Consider the following 16,882-nt stretch of genomic DNA (forward strand, 5'->3'; position numbering starts at 1 on the left):
TGTGTGTGTTTGTTTAAAAAAAAAGTGATTTTTGTCACAGATAGTAATGCACTGTAAGGTTTCACTGCTAATGTAATGGTTTCTCTGTAGCAGCAATGTTTGGTTTATGACTAGAAATAGCGGGGCTTTGATGTGAGGGATTTTGTCTTTCTTGTGGGTCTGGGAACAGGGATTTCGCAGTCTTTTGTCGGGGAGAGAGGAGGAGAGAAGACACGAATGGAGAGAGTTGGTATACCGCTGGATGGAGCAGACTTGGAGTGAGGGTCCGAGGGTTGGCTATGCTCAGAGGAGGTCAACGGGAAACCAGTGGACTGAACTGTGAGCTCCAACATTGCGAATTAGACTGTTTCATGAGAATGAGCCCTATTCTTTGTTTCTTTACTAAACATATAGTCAAATTAAGAATTAGAAAGCTCAATCATTTAATTGTGTATTGTGTATGGTTTATTTTGTAGTACTGATTTGTAACAGGGGACACATCGCACAGCATCCACTCAAACAAAAATTATGGCTAGATTAAAATAGCCGAACCAAGAGTTACATACCATAATAACACATGAAGTTCAATAAGTAAATTATAAATACAGTGAAATAATTGTTCACATTATGCGTAACTTCGAGGAACGTATCCCTCGCATATAACGAGGATAGGGTGTACAACCTTGCGATTCATTTTCTTGTGGGCATACATGAAAATGAAAATAAAATCAGATCTGGAAACCTAGAACAAAAACAGAAATTGGTGGAAATACTTAGCATATCAGGTCGCATTTACCTTCGATCCAAGTTATTAACTGTTTCACTTCCCACAGACAGAGCTTCCAACATTTTTCAGATTTTGATTTAGAACACTATAGCACCATCATTTTCTCAATTGATTTTACACAAGCAGTCAATGGTGGGGTTTTCCAAATAACAGCCACATCCCACGAGGAAATTTAAAAAAAAAATTTAAATGATAAGATAATCAAACAATCCCCCTGACTGTAGGCACTCAAGTTTATTTAGATAATCCAGACAAAGACCTCATGGGTAATTGAAAGGTATGCACCAGTATCTCTTAGTTCAGATGTTTAAGGCCAGAAAACTGAGGGTGTCCCCAGTGTGACTGGGGGGGGGGGGGGGAGAGGAGAAGGTGGCTACCAGTTCTTCATTCTCCAGTAATGACTTCTGAGAAAGTGTTTCTTCCCTATCTTAAACCAATTCATTGCCAATAATCGCAGTCCACAGATGAAGTATGGGTAGTGAGTGACTACCATAGATGCAGAATTCGCTATTTTTTGCCAATTTTTTTTTGTCTCAATTGCAAACTGCAGAGTCCACAAAATCACTCTCAATTATATATATTTAAAAAATGCTGCAGCAAGGCTTTGCTCTGAGGGAAATTCAATTTCAAGTGATGGACCTCTGAATGTATTCTCATTTCCAGAGAAACATCAAATCTGAATTTATTGAAAAGGATATTTCAGCCTCTTTCTCAAATACTTTCAGTTGAATTTCTGCTGGCTGGCTTACATTTCCGATGAATGGTGAAAGCCATCTTTCGGTTTCACTATTTTCTGTACACTGAAGCTGTTAAGTCTTGTTGAACAATTTCTCATGCACAAACTGCTCTATTGGGTCTCACGTATGAAGCATGCAAGCTCATGTGGTGCAGCCACAGCGTGAAGTCAATATGGATGATTACCTGTATAACCTGAGACAGCTTCTGCCTACACCACAGTTAACTACAGTGTTGCACTGTTCAGGCTAACCCTCCATTTATCTAGTATTGTGCAAACTCACTTTCCAGAAAGTGCCTGGAAACCAGGAGGATCATCCGCTAATTCAAGGCATGAAATCAACAGCAGCCTAATCAAAATAAAACTTGGAATCTGGAAACTTGGAATGAACTAGGAATATAATTAAGCATTCTTTTATTGTTCAGTGTTGATTAAAAATATCATCCCCAAACTGATTCACTCTCCAAAGATTTTGCCCGAGTATTTTATACTTGTTTCAGATTCTCAGCATCGCAGCAATTTTTTTTGGCGAACTTTAGCTCATTCAAAATTGCTACAAACAAACTAACTTGCACCTGGTCCCATTCTCCTATCAAATATATTCACTGACATTGGGTCATAAATATGGCAAGTTTTGGATATTAGAATTCCCATTGTTATTTTCAAAATCTTCCATGTCCCTTACACAGTGCAGCAACAGGTCCACAGCAGATGCCACCTCACTGGCTCTTCACTCAACCCTGGAACATATGGACAGTTAAGATGCATACATAAGGATGCTCTTCATTGACTGCTGCTCAGCATTCAATACTATCATCCCCTCAAAACTAACCAATAAGCTTCAAGACCTTGGCCTCAATACATCCTTGTGCAATTGGATGCCCTACTTCCTCACTTTCAGATCTCAGTCAGTGCAGATTGGAAACAGCATCTTCTGCACAATCTCCATCAGTACAGATGCACCACAAGGATGTGTGCTTAGCCCCCTGATCTACTCACTTTGTACCTGACTGTGGTTAAGCACAGCTCCAAAGCCATATTCAAATTTGCTGATGACACTATTGCCATAGGCCGAATCAAAAGTGGTGATGAACCAGCATGTAGGAGGGAGATTAAATCTGATTGGGTGCTGCTCTTACTCAATATCAAGACTAAGAAGTTGATTATTGACTTCAGGAGGAGGAAACCAGAGGTCCATGAGCCAGAGTTCATTAGAGGATCAGAGCTGGAGAGGGTCAACAAATCTAAATTCCTAGATGATATTATTTCGGAGGAACTGTCTTGGGCCCAGCACACAAGTGCAATTATGAAGAAAGCATAGCAGTGCCTCTACTTCCTTAGGAGCTTGCGAAGATTCAGCATGACATCTAAAACTTTGACAAGCTTCTACTGATGTGTAGTGGAGAGTATGTTCACTGGCTACATCACAGCCTGGTATGGAAACACCAATGCCCTTGAATGGAAAATCCTATGAAAAGTAGTGGATACTGTCCAGTCCATCAGGGGTAAAGCCTTCCCCACCATTAAGCACATCTACACAAACTGTTATTGCAGGAAAGCAGCATCCATCATCAGAAACCCCCAATACCCAGGACGCATTCATTCCCACTACTTCCATCAGGGAGGTGGTACAGGAGCCTCAGGACACACACCATCAGGTTGAGGAACAGTTATCACCCCCCTACCATCAGGCTCTTGAACCAAAGGGGATAACTTCACTAACCCCCCATCAGTGAAATGTTTCCACAATCAACGGACTCGCTTCATGAACTCTTCATCTCATGTTCAATATATTTATTGCTTACTTATTTATTATTTATTTCTTTTGTTTTTGCATAGTTTGTCTTTTGCACACTGGTTGAATGCCCAAGTTGGTGCGATCTTTCATTGATTCTATTGTTATTGTTCTATTATGGATTTATTGAGTATGCTTAGAAGATAATGAATCTCAGGAACAGTTCTCGGAAGCTTGTATGCTGAAATGGTTTCTTGGGATACCAAAGTTCAAAGTAAATTTATTATATGGTGACATACAGTGCCTGTAAAAAGTATTCATCCCTCCTTGGAAGTTTTCATGCTTTCTGGTTTTACAACATTGAATCACAGTGGATTTAATTTGGCTTTTTTTTGACACTGACCAACAGAAGAAGACTCTTTTGTGCTAAAGTGAAAACAGACTTCTACAAAGTGATCGAAATTAATTACAAACATAAAACACAAAATAATTGATTGCATTTAAGTATCCACCCTCTTTAATATGACACACCAAATCATTACTGGTGCAGCCCATTGATTTTAGAAGTCACATAATTAGTTAAATGGTGGTCTCTGTGCAATCAAGGTGGTTCAACTGATTGTAATAAAAATACACCCTGTAACTGGAAGGTCCAATTGCTGGTGAGTCAGTATCCTGGCAAAAACTACATCATGAAGACAAAAAAAACACTCCAAGCAACTCCACAAAAAGATTATTGAGAAGCACAAGTCAGGAGATGGATACAAGAAAATTTCCAAGCCACTGAATATCCCTTGGTGTACAGTTAAGTCAATCATCAAGAAATGGAAAGAATATGGCACAGCTGTAAATCTGCCTAGAGCAGGCCGTCCTCAAAAACTGAGTGACTGTGCAAGAAGGGGACTAGCGAGGGAGGCCACCAAGAAACCTATGACAACTCTGGAGGAGTTACAAGCTTCAGTGGCTGAGTCGGGAGAAAATGAGCAAACAACTGTTGCCTGGGTGATTCACCAGTCACAGCTTTATGGGAGAGTGGCAAAGAGAAAGCCACTGTTGAAAAAAAAACCTCACGGGAAATCTTGGGTAGAGTTTGCCAGATGGCACGTGGGAGATTCTGAAGTCAGCTGGAAAAAGGTTCTATGGTCCGATGAAACCAAAATTGAGCTTGTTGGCCATCAGACTAACACAATGTTGGGCGTAAGTCAAATACCACACATCAAAAACACACCATCCCTACTGTGAGGCATGGACTTGGCTGCATCATGCTGTGGGAATGCTTCACTGCAGCAGGCCCTGCAAGACTTGTGAAGGTAGAGAGTAAAATTAATGCAGCAATATACAGGGAAATGCTGAAGGAAAAACTGATGTAGTCTGCAAGAGATCTGCCACTTGGGAGAAAATTTGTTTTCCAGCAAGACAATGATCCAAGTGTAAAGCCAAAGCTACACAGGAATGACTTAAAAACAACAAAGTTAATGTCCTGGAGGGGCCAAGTCAGAGTCCAGACCTCGACCCAATTGAAAATTTATGACAGGACTTGAAAAGGGCTGGTCACTCATGATCCCCAGGCAATCTGACAGAACTTGAACAGTTTTGTAAAGAAGAATGGGAAAAATTGCAGTGTCCAGATGTGCAAAGCTAATAGAGACCTGTCTACACACACTCAAGGCTGTAATTGCTGCCACAGGTGTATCTATTCAATACTGACTTAAAGGGGGTTGAATACTTAATGCAATCAATTATTTTGTGTTTTATATTTGTAATTAATTTAGATCACTATGTAGAAATCTTTTTCACTTTGATACAGAAGAGTCTTTCTGTTAATCAATGACAAAAAAAAGTCAAATTAAATCCACCATGATTCAATGTTGTAAATCGATAAAACATGAAAACTTCTGGGGGGGTGGGGGGGTGCTGGTGAATACTTTTAATAGGCACTAAATATATACTATAATAAATTAACTTTGAACTTTGATATCCCAAGTAACCCTTTCAGGGTACAACCCTCAGAGAACTGCTCCTCCAATTCTTTCTCTCTTAGAACTGCACTACAGTCTCAGCCCAAATTTTGAAAGTTTCTGGAGAAGGGCACAAAATTCAGATATATGAGTTCGAAGTTTCACCAACAAATTAATGGCTGACACCAAACATTTGGCCCTGTATGTCAGTGGCAAAATTTGTTTGATACTGCTTCAGTGAAACACATAGCTCCAGTTTTCTACATTCAGTGTTGAACAAATATAAACCATTGTTGGAACTCATTGTAGTTTAAATGAAAAACCTGGACATCGTACTGTAAGTGAATATATAAAGTAAGAATCAAACGACCAGGCAGCATCCAGGAAAAGAGTACGGTCGATGTTTTCCAGATTCTGCCTAGCCTGCTGAGTTCCTCCAGCATTTTGTGTGTGTTGCTCGGATTTCCAGCATCTGCAGATTTGCTCTTGTTTGTGATAAGAATCAAATGTTGGCTTTTGCATGTGTTGGTTTTACTTTCATCAACATAAATGTTTAGTGCCAGTATGAATTGTAAAAAGAAGCTCCAATGTTGTGGAAAACAGACTGTCACTGCTCATCCTTGAAATGTCACCTGACATTGAGCCAATTCATTAAGAACCAGAGAATATGTGGATCCAATACGTGTAAACCAGCTGTTCCACTTAAATATGAAGTCACACCAATGGGAAGATGTTAAAAGATTGTAATGCAAGCAAGGAATTTGAAAGAAGCTGCACATAAAAGCAATAGACTAGAGTCTGCTTTTTCCCAACATCACCAAGGTACTAAACTACCACCCACCTTCCCCAATTTGCTCTCTGGGCTTCTGCCAGATTCACCAAAGCAATGACTTTCTTAGAAAGTGTTCATGCTTCAAACTTCTTCTTTCCCTTTTGTCTATGGCCTGAATCTTTTTCTCAAAATAAATTGTGGTTACTTCCATAGAATTCAAACCTCCACACCTGAAAAGCACTGCAAAGTTCAAAATAAATGATTGACAAGCAGGAGGCTCTGATAACCTTCCTACAAATCCAGACTACTGAAGTCAATCGCAGCATCCCTCCCAGATTAATGTCCTCATGTCAGCCAGCTGAATGGGCTCATAGTGATGCTGATGGAAGAGCTCAGCAGACTGAACAGGATTTGTGGAGCTGGGGTGGGGGGGGGGGTGGAGATCATTAATGTTTTGCATCTCAATCCTGCATCAGCAGTCGGGGTTTCAAACTTAATCATTAACAATTCATTTCCTCTCACAGATGAAGCTCGTTTGAGTACTGTTGGGAGGGATAGCTTACCCGGGGGAAGCGACAGTGGCCGTGCCTCTGGCAGAGTCCGGCTCTGTAGCTCAGAAGGGTAGGGGAAGGAAGAGGAGGGCAGTTGTGATCGGGGACTCGATAGTAAGGGGGTCAGATAGGCGATTCTGTGGACGCAGTCCAGAGACCCGGATGGTAGTTTGCCTCCCTGGTGCAAGGGTCCGGGATATTTCTGATCGTGTTCAAGATATCCTGAAGTGGGAGGGTGAGGAGCCGGAGGTCGTGGTACATATAAGTACCAATGACATAGGTAGGAAAAGGGAAGTGGTCCTGAAAGGAGAATATAGGGAGCTAGGAAGGGAGTTGAGAAAAAGGACTGCAAAGGTAGTAATCTCGGGATTACTGCCTGTGCCACGCGACAGTGAGAGTATGAATGCGATGAGGTGGAGGATAAATGCGTGGCTGAGGGATTGGAGCAGGAGGCAGGGATTCAAGTTTTTGGATCATTGGGACCTCTTTTGGTGCAGGCGTGACCTGTACAAAAAGGACGGGTTACACTTGAATCCTAGGGGGACCAATATCCTGGCAGGGAGATTAGCGAGGGCTACTGAGGTGACTTTAAACTAGAATGGTTGGGGGGGTGGGAATCAAATTAAAGAGGCTAGGCGAGAGGAGGTTAGTTCACAACAGGGGGATGGGAACCAGTGCAGAGAGACAGAGGGGTGTAAAGTGAGGGTAGAAGCAAAAAGTAGTAAGGAGAAAAGTAAAAGTGGCAGGCCGACAAATCCAGGGCAAGCATCAAAAAGGGCCACTTTTCAACATAATTGTATAAGGGCTAAGAGAGTTGTAAAAGAGCGCCTGAAGGCTTTGTGTGTCAATGCAAGGAGCATTCGTAACAAGCTGGATGAATTGAAAGTGCAGATTGTTATTAATGATTATGATATAGTTGGGATCACAGAGACATGGCTCCAGGGTGACCAAGGATGGGAGCTCAACGTTCAGGGATATTCAATATTCAGGAGGGATAGACATGAAAGAAAAGGAGGTGGGATGGCGTTGCTGGTTAAAGATGAGATTAACGCAATAGAAAGGAAGGACATAAGCTGGGAAGATGTGGAATTGATATGGGTAGAGCTGCATAACACTAAGGGGAAGAAAACGCTGGTGGGAGTTGTGTACAGGCCACCTAACAGTAGTAGTGAGGTCAGAGATGGTATTAAACAGGAAATTAGAAATGTGTGCAATAAAGGAACAGCAGTTATAATGGGTGACTTCAATCTACATGTAGATTGGGTGAACCAAATTGGTAAAGGTGCTGAGGAAGAGGATTTCTTGGAATGTATGAGGGATGGTTTTTTGAACCAACATGTCGAGGTACAGAGCAGGCTATTCTAGACTGGGTTTTGAGCAATGAGGAAGGGTTAATTAGCAATCTTGTCGTGAGAGGCCCCTTGGGTAAGAGTGACCATAATATGGTGGAATTCCTCATTAAGATGGAGAGTGACATAGTTAATTCAGAAACAAAGGTTCTGAACTTAAAGAGGGGTAACTTTGAAGGTATGAGTCGTGAATTAGCTAAGATAGACTGGCAAATGACACTTAAAGGATTGACGGTGGATATGCAATGGCAAGCATTTAAAGATTGCATGAATGAACTACAACAATTGTTCATCCCAGTCTGGCAAAAGAATAAATCAAGGAAGGTACTGCACCCGTGGCTAACAAGAGAAATTAGGGATAGTATCAATTCCAAAGAAGAAGCATACAAATTAGCCAGAAAAAGTGGCTCACCTGAGGACTGGGAGAAATTCAGAGTTCAGCAGAGGAGGACAAAGGGCTTAACTAGGAAGGGGAAAAAAGATTATGAGAGAAAACTGGCAGGGAACATAAAAACTGACTGTAAAAGCTTTTATAGATATGTAAAAAGGAAAAGACTGGTAAAGACAAATGTAGGTCCCCTACAGACACAAACAGGAGAATTGATTATGGGGAGCAAGGACATGGCAGACCAATTGAATAATTACTTTGGTTCTGTCTTCACTAAGGAGGACATAAATAATCTTCCAGAAATAGTAGGGGACAGAGGGTCCAGTGAGATGGAGGAACTGAGCGAAATACATGGTAGTAGGGAAGTGGTGTTAGGTAAATTGAAGGGATTAAAGGCAGATAAATCCCCAGGGCCAGATGGTCTGCATCCCAGAGTGCTTAAGGAAGTAACCCAAGAAATAGTGGATGCATTAGTGATAATTTTTCAAAACTCGTTAGATTCTGGACTAGTTCCTGAGGATTGGAGGGTGGCTAATGTAACCCCACTTTTTAAAAAAGGAGGGAGAGAGAAACCGGGGAATTATAGACCGGTTAGCCTAACGTCGGTGGTGGGGAAACTGCTGGAGTCAGTTATCAAAGGTGATAACAGCACATTTGGAAAGCGGTGAAATCATCGGACAAAGTCAGCATGGATTTGTGAAAGGAAAATCATGTCTGACGAATCTCATAGAATTTTTTGAGGATGTAACTAGTAGAGTGGATAGGGGAGAACCAGTGGATGTGGTATATTTGGATTTTCAAAAGGCTTTTGACAAGGTCCCACACAGGAGATTAGTGTGCAAACTTAAAGCACACGGTATTGGGGGTAAGGTATTGATGTGGATAGAGAATTGGTTGGCAGACAGGAAGCAAAGCGTGGAAATAAACGGGACCTTTTCAGAATGGCAGGCGGTGACTAGTGGGGTACTGCAAGGCTCAGTGCTGGGACCCCAGTTGTTTACAATATATATTAATGACTTGGATGAGGGAATTAAATGCAGCATCTCCAAGTTTGCGGATGACACGAAGCTGGGCGGCAGTGTTAGCTGTGAGGAAGATGCTAAGAGGTGACTTGGATAGGTTGGGTGAGTGGGCAAATTCATGGCAGATGCAATTTAATGTGGATAAATGTGAAGTTATCCGCTTTGGTGGCAAAAATAGGAAAACAGATTATCTGAATGGTGGCCGATTAGGAAAAGGGGAGGTGCAACGAGACCTGGCTGTCATTATACACCAGTCATTGAAAGTGAGCATGCAGGTACAGCAGGCGGTGAAAAAGGCGAATGGTATGCTGGCATTTATAGCCAGAGGATTCGAGTACAGGAGCAGGGAGGTACTACTGCAGTTGTACAAGCCCTTGGTGAGACCACACCTGGAGTATTGTGTGCAGTTTTGGTCCCCTAATTTGAGGAAAGACATCCTTGCCATAGAGGGAGTACAAAGAGGATTCACCAGATTCCTGGGATGGCAGGACTTTCATATGAAGAAAGACTGGATTAACTAGGCTTGTACTCGTTGGAATTTAGAAGATTGAGGGGGGATCTGATTGAAACGTATAAAATCCTAAAGGGATTGGACAGGCTAGATGCAGGAAGATTGTTCCCAATGTTGGGGAAGTCCAGAACGAGGGGTCACAGTTTGAGGATAAAGGGGAAGCCTTTTAGGACTGAGATTAGGAAAAACTTCTTCACACAGAGAGTGGTGAATCTGTGGAATTCTCTGCCACAGGAAACAGTTGAGGCCGGTTCATTGGCTATATTTAAGAGGGAGTTAGATATGGCCCTTGTGGCTACGGGGATCAGGGGGTATGGAGGGAAGGCTGGTGCAGGGTTCTGAGTTGGATGATCAGCCATGATCATAATAAATGGCGGTAAAGGCTCGAAGGGCCGAATGGCCTACTCCTGCACCTATTTTCTATGTTTCTATGACCCACTGAGTTCTTCCAAGAAGATTATCTGTTGCTCCTGATTTCATGATCTGCATCTCCTATGGGCTGATTATGGTATGTATGCTCACTTACACATTGTAGAATACACTCAACTGTCAAGAACAGGAATGACCCGCTGCCCTGTTTGACACACATTACCCCATATGATAAAAATAACTTATCCAACATCTGTTGGGATTCCGCTTTCTCACATGGTAATGTGGAACTTCTACAAATGCAAATTAAGCGTGACATGTAGATAGTGCTTCTGCATAGCTCAATCAATTACGTTTGTGTTTAATGATGTTTAATGAGTTTAACATCTTCAAGGACCTCACAGCTGGAAGCAGAGTCACCTATGTTTGAATAACAAAACAAAGGGACAACACAAAGCTAGAACTGGCAAGACAGACTCTTCAGGTTTTAAGATTGGAATTGGAAAGCAGGGGAAAGCCCCAGCAGGGATTTGAAAACAAGAGTGGGAATTTTAATTGTGAAGCTAGAGCTTTAATCAGAATGTAGTAGTGATGTGAATAGTTATTCAAAGACAGGAAGCAATTCCAATCTCACCACCACAGTTACAGAAAAAGGAAATTCCAACTTCTATCTAAAAGACAAAATGGTTTCACATCAGATATGATACTCATACTCCCCTTTCCTGCTGTAGCAAATGCACCAATGTACATATACCAGATACCAGCAGAACCCTGCTGCCACTTCCCGTGTTTAATCTATAGCAGTACTTTACTCCTCGAGAGCTGCATGCCCTCTGGCATGACTCATCACTACAAGGGGGATCTCTTCGCTGCCACCTTTAAGCCAAATTTTATTGTTGTACTTACTAGTGCAAAATCCTTTCAAAGTAATTATTATGCAAGTAATATGGTTATCTGTTTGTTTCCATGAAGGAATTATTAACAAACTATTACCCTCTTAAGATGAACTTTGCAGCTTCCTCCTGACCAGCCAGGGAAAAAAAAATGAGCATCATTCAATGAAAATCATTTATATTTGAATTGTATGCATGTGTGATGACTGTTACAAATCAGTGATAGACTAACACATTACAGAGATGGTTAAGCTTTGGTCCAGGAGACTTGAATATATCCCTCACTTAAAATTTGCCTACATCTAAACAAATAAACAATGTTTCACTTTAGGTGGCAGCTACTAGTTACAAGGAACTAAAATAAGCTTTCACATATAATAAATTGCACTTATTAAAATAAAATGTTTTTTTATTGGTAATGGAATACTTTGCTTGGTAACAGCTGTGTTTTCAAAAAGAATAAAGCTCCTTCTGCACGGTTCCATCAAGCACTTATTTCCAGGGTAGAGGGTTACATACATAATCAAGCTAACCATATGCCTTCCCAACAACTTGCATTATTCTAAATTCACACAACTGCCAGCCTCTGACATTTAAGATTTTTGCCTTCTCCTATACAATCAGCCTAACACCAGGTAAAATGAATATAATCAGGGAATATTGTCATCTCCAGGAAGAGGCAAAAGGATGGATGTTGTTTGTGCATAGCTTTCAGAAGAGTGCCTGAAAACAACAATATCCAGTAGCCACCACTTGAACTGTGAAATGTGACTGGGAGAACACTATGAAGAAGCCTTAAAACTTGCTCATCACAAAACAAAGCAGTGGACAGGATTAGTGACAGATCCAGGATATTCCTACCTCTGATTGGACCTCCGGGTTTAATAACTATTGCTCCCCGGCTTCGAGTCTCCTCTTCTGCTTGAGTCATACGTTCCCTGGTCATTTGGTATGAGTCATCAGTTGCACACACAGTGATTTTATCCTGTATGCCTCCAAGACAGTCCAACTGCACATTCCCAGACCTGTCAGGAAATAAATGAAGAATAAACTCAGGCGTACTTTTAAATGTGAAAAAGCAAGCACAGGATGGAAGCCATAATAATCGGCAGGTCAGGGAACTGCCAGGCCATTGTACAGCCTGCTGGAACCCTGTGCGTTAAGTGGAGTACCTGAACCAGAAGGACAGAAGGAAGAAGACTCATCTCCAAGTGCCATGAATTTGCTCAGAGCCAAAAAACAGTGAAACGTTAGGACTAGCCATGTAGTAGGTGAATCAAGCTTTACCAAATTTCACAAGTATAACCTATTGGGCAATTGTAGAATAATTTATTTGGGATTTTACTCCAACAATGCCTTTATCTGGGCAATGAGTAGGTGGTTAAATCAACTCTTAAGAGAATTTTAAATTCAAGCAATTAAATACATTTTAGAAATTAGAGAATGGTACTTCTGAGAATATTAGATTGTTGCAAAACACTTGATCCACTAATATTTGCTAAAGGAGGAAAATGCCACAATTACCTAAATTGGTATGTGTGCAACTGCAGGCCCACTCAATGCCGCTGACTCTTAACTGCCTGAGGTTTAGGGTCAATTAAACATGCATATTAAATAGTGACATTACCAGTGACATACAAATCCCTTGAATTAGTAAGTGAAAATACGATGTCAAAGACTCGGCTGTTTCTAAACCGAGACAGGGAAGATGATATTAAGTGAAATTAAGGAACTGGGGAAAGCAACCAACAGGACCATATTGACCTACTGAAACCAAGAACTTGCCTTGGAAATCAGCTGCCGAGTTTTGTACCATTTTAGTTCTCACAAATAAATTGTCCGATAACATATTGAAATAATGTGGTACTAGGAAACTTATTTGTGAAAATTAAAACAGTGCAAAGCTCAATACTTGATTTCCAAGATGAGTTCTTGGTTTCAATAGTCCAATGTGGTCCACTGGCACACAGAATCCCCACAGGAAATGGGCACCAGTCTAGGAATGCTGATCTAGAGGCATGCAAAACAGTAACTTACCCAAAGGCTAGAAGTAAATAGGAATCAGATAACAAAGCTCCTCTGTGTCATACAAGCTTTCGTAATATTGAACACCATGACAATGGAGGCTACCTCAGCTCACCCTTCTCTACTGGGCATCTCTATATGCGCCATCTTCGCTCTTCTCTTCCTTTCAAAATTACATGGCCTCATTGCGCAATCACCTTGCAAGGGGTCATTGGGTCAAATTTAAATCATTCCCCCCAAATCATACATTTTGCCACTTAGTTAAAATAGTGAACTGAAAAATGTATGAGTAATGTGAAACACTGAATTGTTGAAAAACCCAGCCTGATTATTAGTGTACTTTACAGAAGAAAACTGGCCTTCCACAAGTCTAGTCCACAGGTAAAATCAGATTTAAACTCTAAACAGCACAGCAAGCTCCTCTAATCCTTCAAAATCATTGTGAGAGCATCTTCTAAAAAAGAATGCAAAAAAGTTCAAGCTGGTGGTTCACTATCACAATCTACTTAAGAAAAATTAGAGATGGATAACAACTGCTGGCAGCTAGCAGGGCTAACATCACACAAATCAATCAAAAACTTCTGCAGATTGATACACCAGCCATGGATCTGACTACTGCATTAAGGAAATACTCTTCACTGGATGAGACACTGAACCAAGATTCTGTGGCAGAATTCATAGACCTTAGAGTAATCCAGTACAAATCAATCAATATTCTTCCTTAAATTAAGACTTTAAAAAACATATCAATTATCACCAACTTCAATTGCTCTCTCAGAAAGCTGTGAAGTGCCTTATAACACCTTTGATATTCTTCACTGGATCTACATACTAAACAAGAAAAACTGAGTTTTCACTAGGGAAGTTCCAGGTAACAATAATCACACAATGCTTCCATTACAGAGTCAGTAGGTGACGGTTGGTGGAAGGTCTGAGGACAGCTTTAAAGGCTGGGAATTAACTATAAATTATGCTGGGTTGTATTTGAAATTCCAGCTCTGAATGTGCACCTGGGTCATTGCCAAGAAGCCTGATCATTAAACAGAATGTGATTTTCGACCTTCACTTACTAAATTGTAAATCACTTTAATGCCAAATTGCCCATCCCCATCCCTTCAAGATTTCCCACAGTAAGACCATATTCACAAACCCTAATGTCTTCTTTCCAATAGGGAATTTCATTCAAACGCATGAAGCAGCAGCAGGGCAACAGAATAGCACACATAGCAGAGTTGGTGGCTCACGGAGCTTCAAGATCAATTCTAACCTCTGGAGTATTCGTGTAGAGTTTGTGATAGAGTGAGGAATGTGAGTAACTGGTCTGAAGTGCAAACACTGCCTAAAGAAAAAGATTTGGTTAAAATGCCTGTTCTGTGAATTCTTGATCTAAGATTTAATGTGCCCACTCAGAAACTGCAAGTGCAACTGAGTTAACTTACCTGGATTGGTACTGCTGAATACAGTCAAAACTGCATTGAGGATTATCCCTTCCAACACTGCAGAGGTAAAACGTGAATGTCCGCACATCATTCGGGCTATCTGCCCTTGGAATGGTGATTTGCTGCAGAATAGAAATTAAGTTTCTTTAAAAAAATAACAAACATATTCCAGAAACATCCAACATTCCTGAATGCAGCACAGAGCAGAAAACAAAATTCTACAAATTTAAACCATGTGAAACTAAATCAAATCAAGATTTATCATCTCAGCTTGAACTGCCTTCATCTTACCTGGAAATGTGTTTAGACCACATTTTCAACTCAATCTAAACTGACAATTCACAGTGAGACTGAAGGTATGGTGCTTAGTAGTAAGTGCTGTCTGATATGACATCAAAATAAAGCTCATGATTAGATCTAAATGAAAAATTAAATGGCACAATAGAAAGGACAGGATTTCTCCCTTCACCCTTAGGCAAATACCACTAATACCTGAATCATAGGCAATTCTGCTCATTATTAACTACATCTTATTATGATGGTTTGCAAGTAGAGTAGTGCAGTCGACAGTGAGCACCCAATAATGGCTAGGGCAGCACAAACAGTAAAAATTTTATTTACACATGAGAATAAATATTTGGTACCACTTCAAGTGATCTCCTGATGTTAGATGCCAATGTCTGCACTTTAGTATTGTGCACTACAGAACCGGGGAAATGCTAAGGTTCTTAAAATTATCCATTGATTTCTGTACATCAAATATAACTAGGACAGGGCTCAGCATTTAATGTGATGCCCACTATATGGATGATAAAATAGCAAAATTGAGAAACAGTGATGGCAAGGAATGGAATGAAAAGTAAAGTTTTTTTAAAAGTAGAAGTTGTACAACCAGAACAAAAGGAGAAACTCCTACCACAGCTTACCTTCAGAACTTTGGGTTGCACACACCAAGAGTGCACTTCAGTGGAAAAAGTATTTCAGGAAATCTCTAAAAGCAATTCCAGCAGTATGGAATGTTGGAAGTTCTTAGCAAAAAACATGTAGCTAAATTTAGCTGCATATTTCCATATATTTGACTTGCTGTCTGATAACACTAGTGAAGAATGCATGTACTGCCTGATCCACATCTCTCAAATGCCTCCTGCCCATCACAGCAGTACCATTATGTAAAACAATCTAATGGCTAACAGCCCACACACTGCAGCAGAATGCACAAGCTTTTGGTAAAATTGGTTTGGGAAGAAACACTGGAAAAAGGAGTTAGCAAAGATTTGCTAACTGTAAATTTGTCTGACTAGATTTAATATTATTTGAAGTAGCAAGTAGATTGATGAAAATCACAATGTAGAAAATACCCTGAAAGCATTTGACCATGCCTGACCTTAAAATGAGCAAAACTGAGGGCCATGGAATAAGGGAATAACGATAAAAGAAATCCTATAGGCAAAAAATTCAATTATAAACAAGTCAGTCTTCCATCAGTGGTGGACAAACTACTGGAAAGGATTCTTAGGGACAGGATTTATGAGCATTTCTAGAAGTACATTCTTCGGGACAGTCAACATGACTCTGTGAAGGGCAGGTCATGCCTCACAAACCTGAGTTTCCGAGATGACAAAACAAATTGAAGGTAGAGCAGTGGATGTGGTGTATATGGATTTTAGCAAGACTCTTGCTAAGGTTCCCCATGGTAGGCTTGTCCAGAAAGTTGCAAGACATAGAGGGAGTCTTGGTTGCATGGATTCTGAATTGGCTCGCCCACAGAAGACAGAGTGGGGTGGTAGATGAAGGCCAGTGACTAGCAATGTTATACAGTATCTGTTCTGGGGTCCCTCCTCTTGGTGATTATTATAAATTACTTGGATGAGGAAGTGGAGGGGCTGGTTAGTAAATTTGTAGATGACATGAAGGTTGGAGGTAACAACTGAAGTAGGTTACAGGACATAGAGAGGATGCCACCTTGGGTGGAGAAGTTCAATCCAGAAAAGTGTGAAAGATCAAACTTGAAGGCAGAGCACAGGGTTTACTGAATTGACTTTATTACTTATATCCTTCACACACACACACACACACACACACACACACACACACACACACGTAAAAATCTTTATGTTACATCTCCGTCTAAATGTGAAATTAATAGTAATTTGTAATAAATAGTATGTACAACAATGTACATGCATTCTTCACTAGTCAATATCCATCAGCATGAATTAAATCAGTCTGATGGCCTGGTGGAAGAAGCTGTCCTGAAGCCTGCTGGTCCTGGATTTCATGCTGCGGTAGCGTTTGCCGGATGGCAGCAGCTGGAACAGTTTGTGGTTGGGGTGACTCAGGTCCCCTAAGATCCTTTGGGCCCTTTATA

General features: G+C 40.8%; 1 protein-coding gene across 1 annotated transcript in view; it reads right to left on the reverse strand.

Annotated features, from left to right (window-relative positions):
* The window catches only part of ell (elongation factor RNA polymerase II), a 158,179-nt gene that overhangs the window by 59,870 nt on the left and 81,427 nt on the right, over positions 1–16,882 (reverse strand). The window contains exons 3-4 of the mRNA XM_063032024.1: positions 14,515–14,636; positions 11,683–12,075 (exon numbers count right to left, since the gene is read on the reverse strand). Of these exons, the coding sequence (XP_062888094.1) occupies positions 11,683–12,075; positions 14,515–14,636 (515 nt within the window). The remainder of the gene's footprint in view (positions 1–11,682; positions 12,076–14,514; positions 14,637–16,882) is intronic.

This window comes from Mobula hypostoma, chromosome 24 (assembly GCF_963921235.1).
Source record: "Mobula hypostoma chromosome 24, sMobHyp1.1, whole genome shotgun sequence".
Taxonomy (NCBI): Eukaryota; Metazoa; Chordata; class Chondrichthyes; order Myliobatiformes; family Myliobatidae; genus Mobula; species Mobula hypostoma.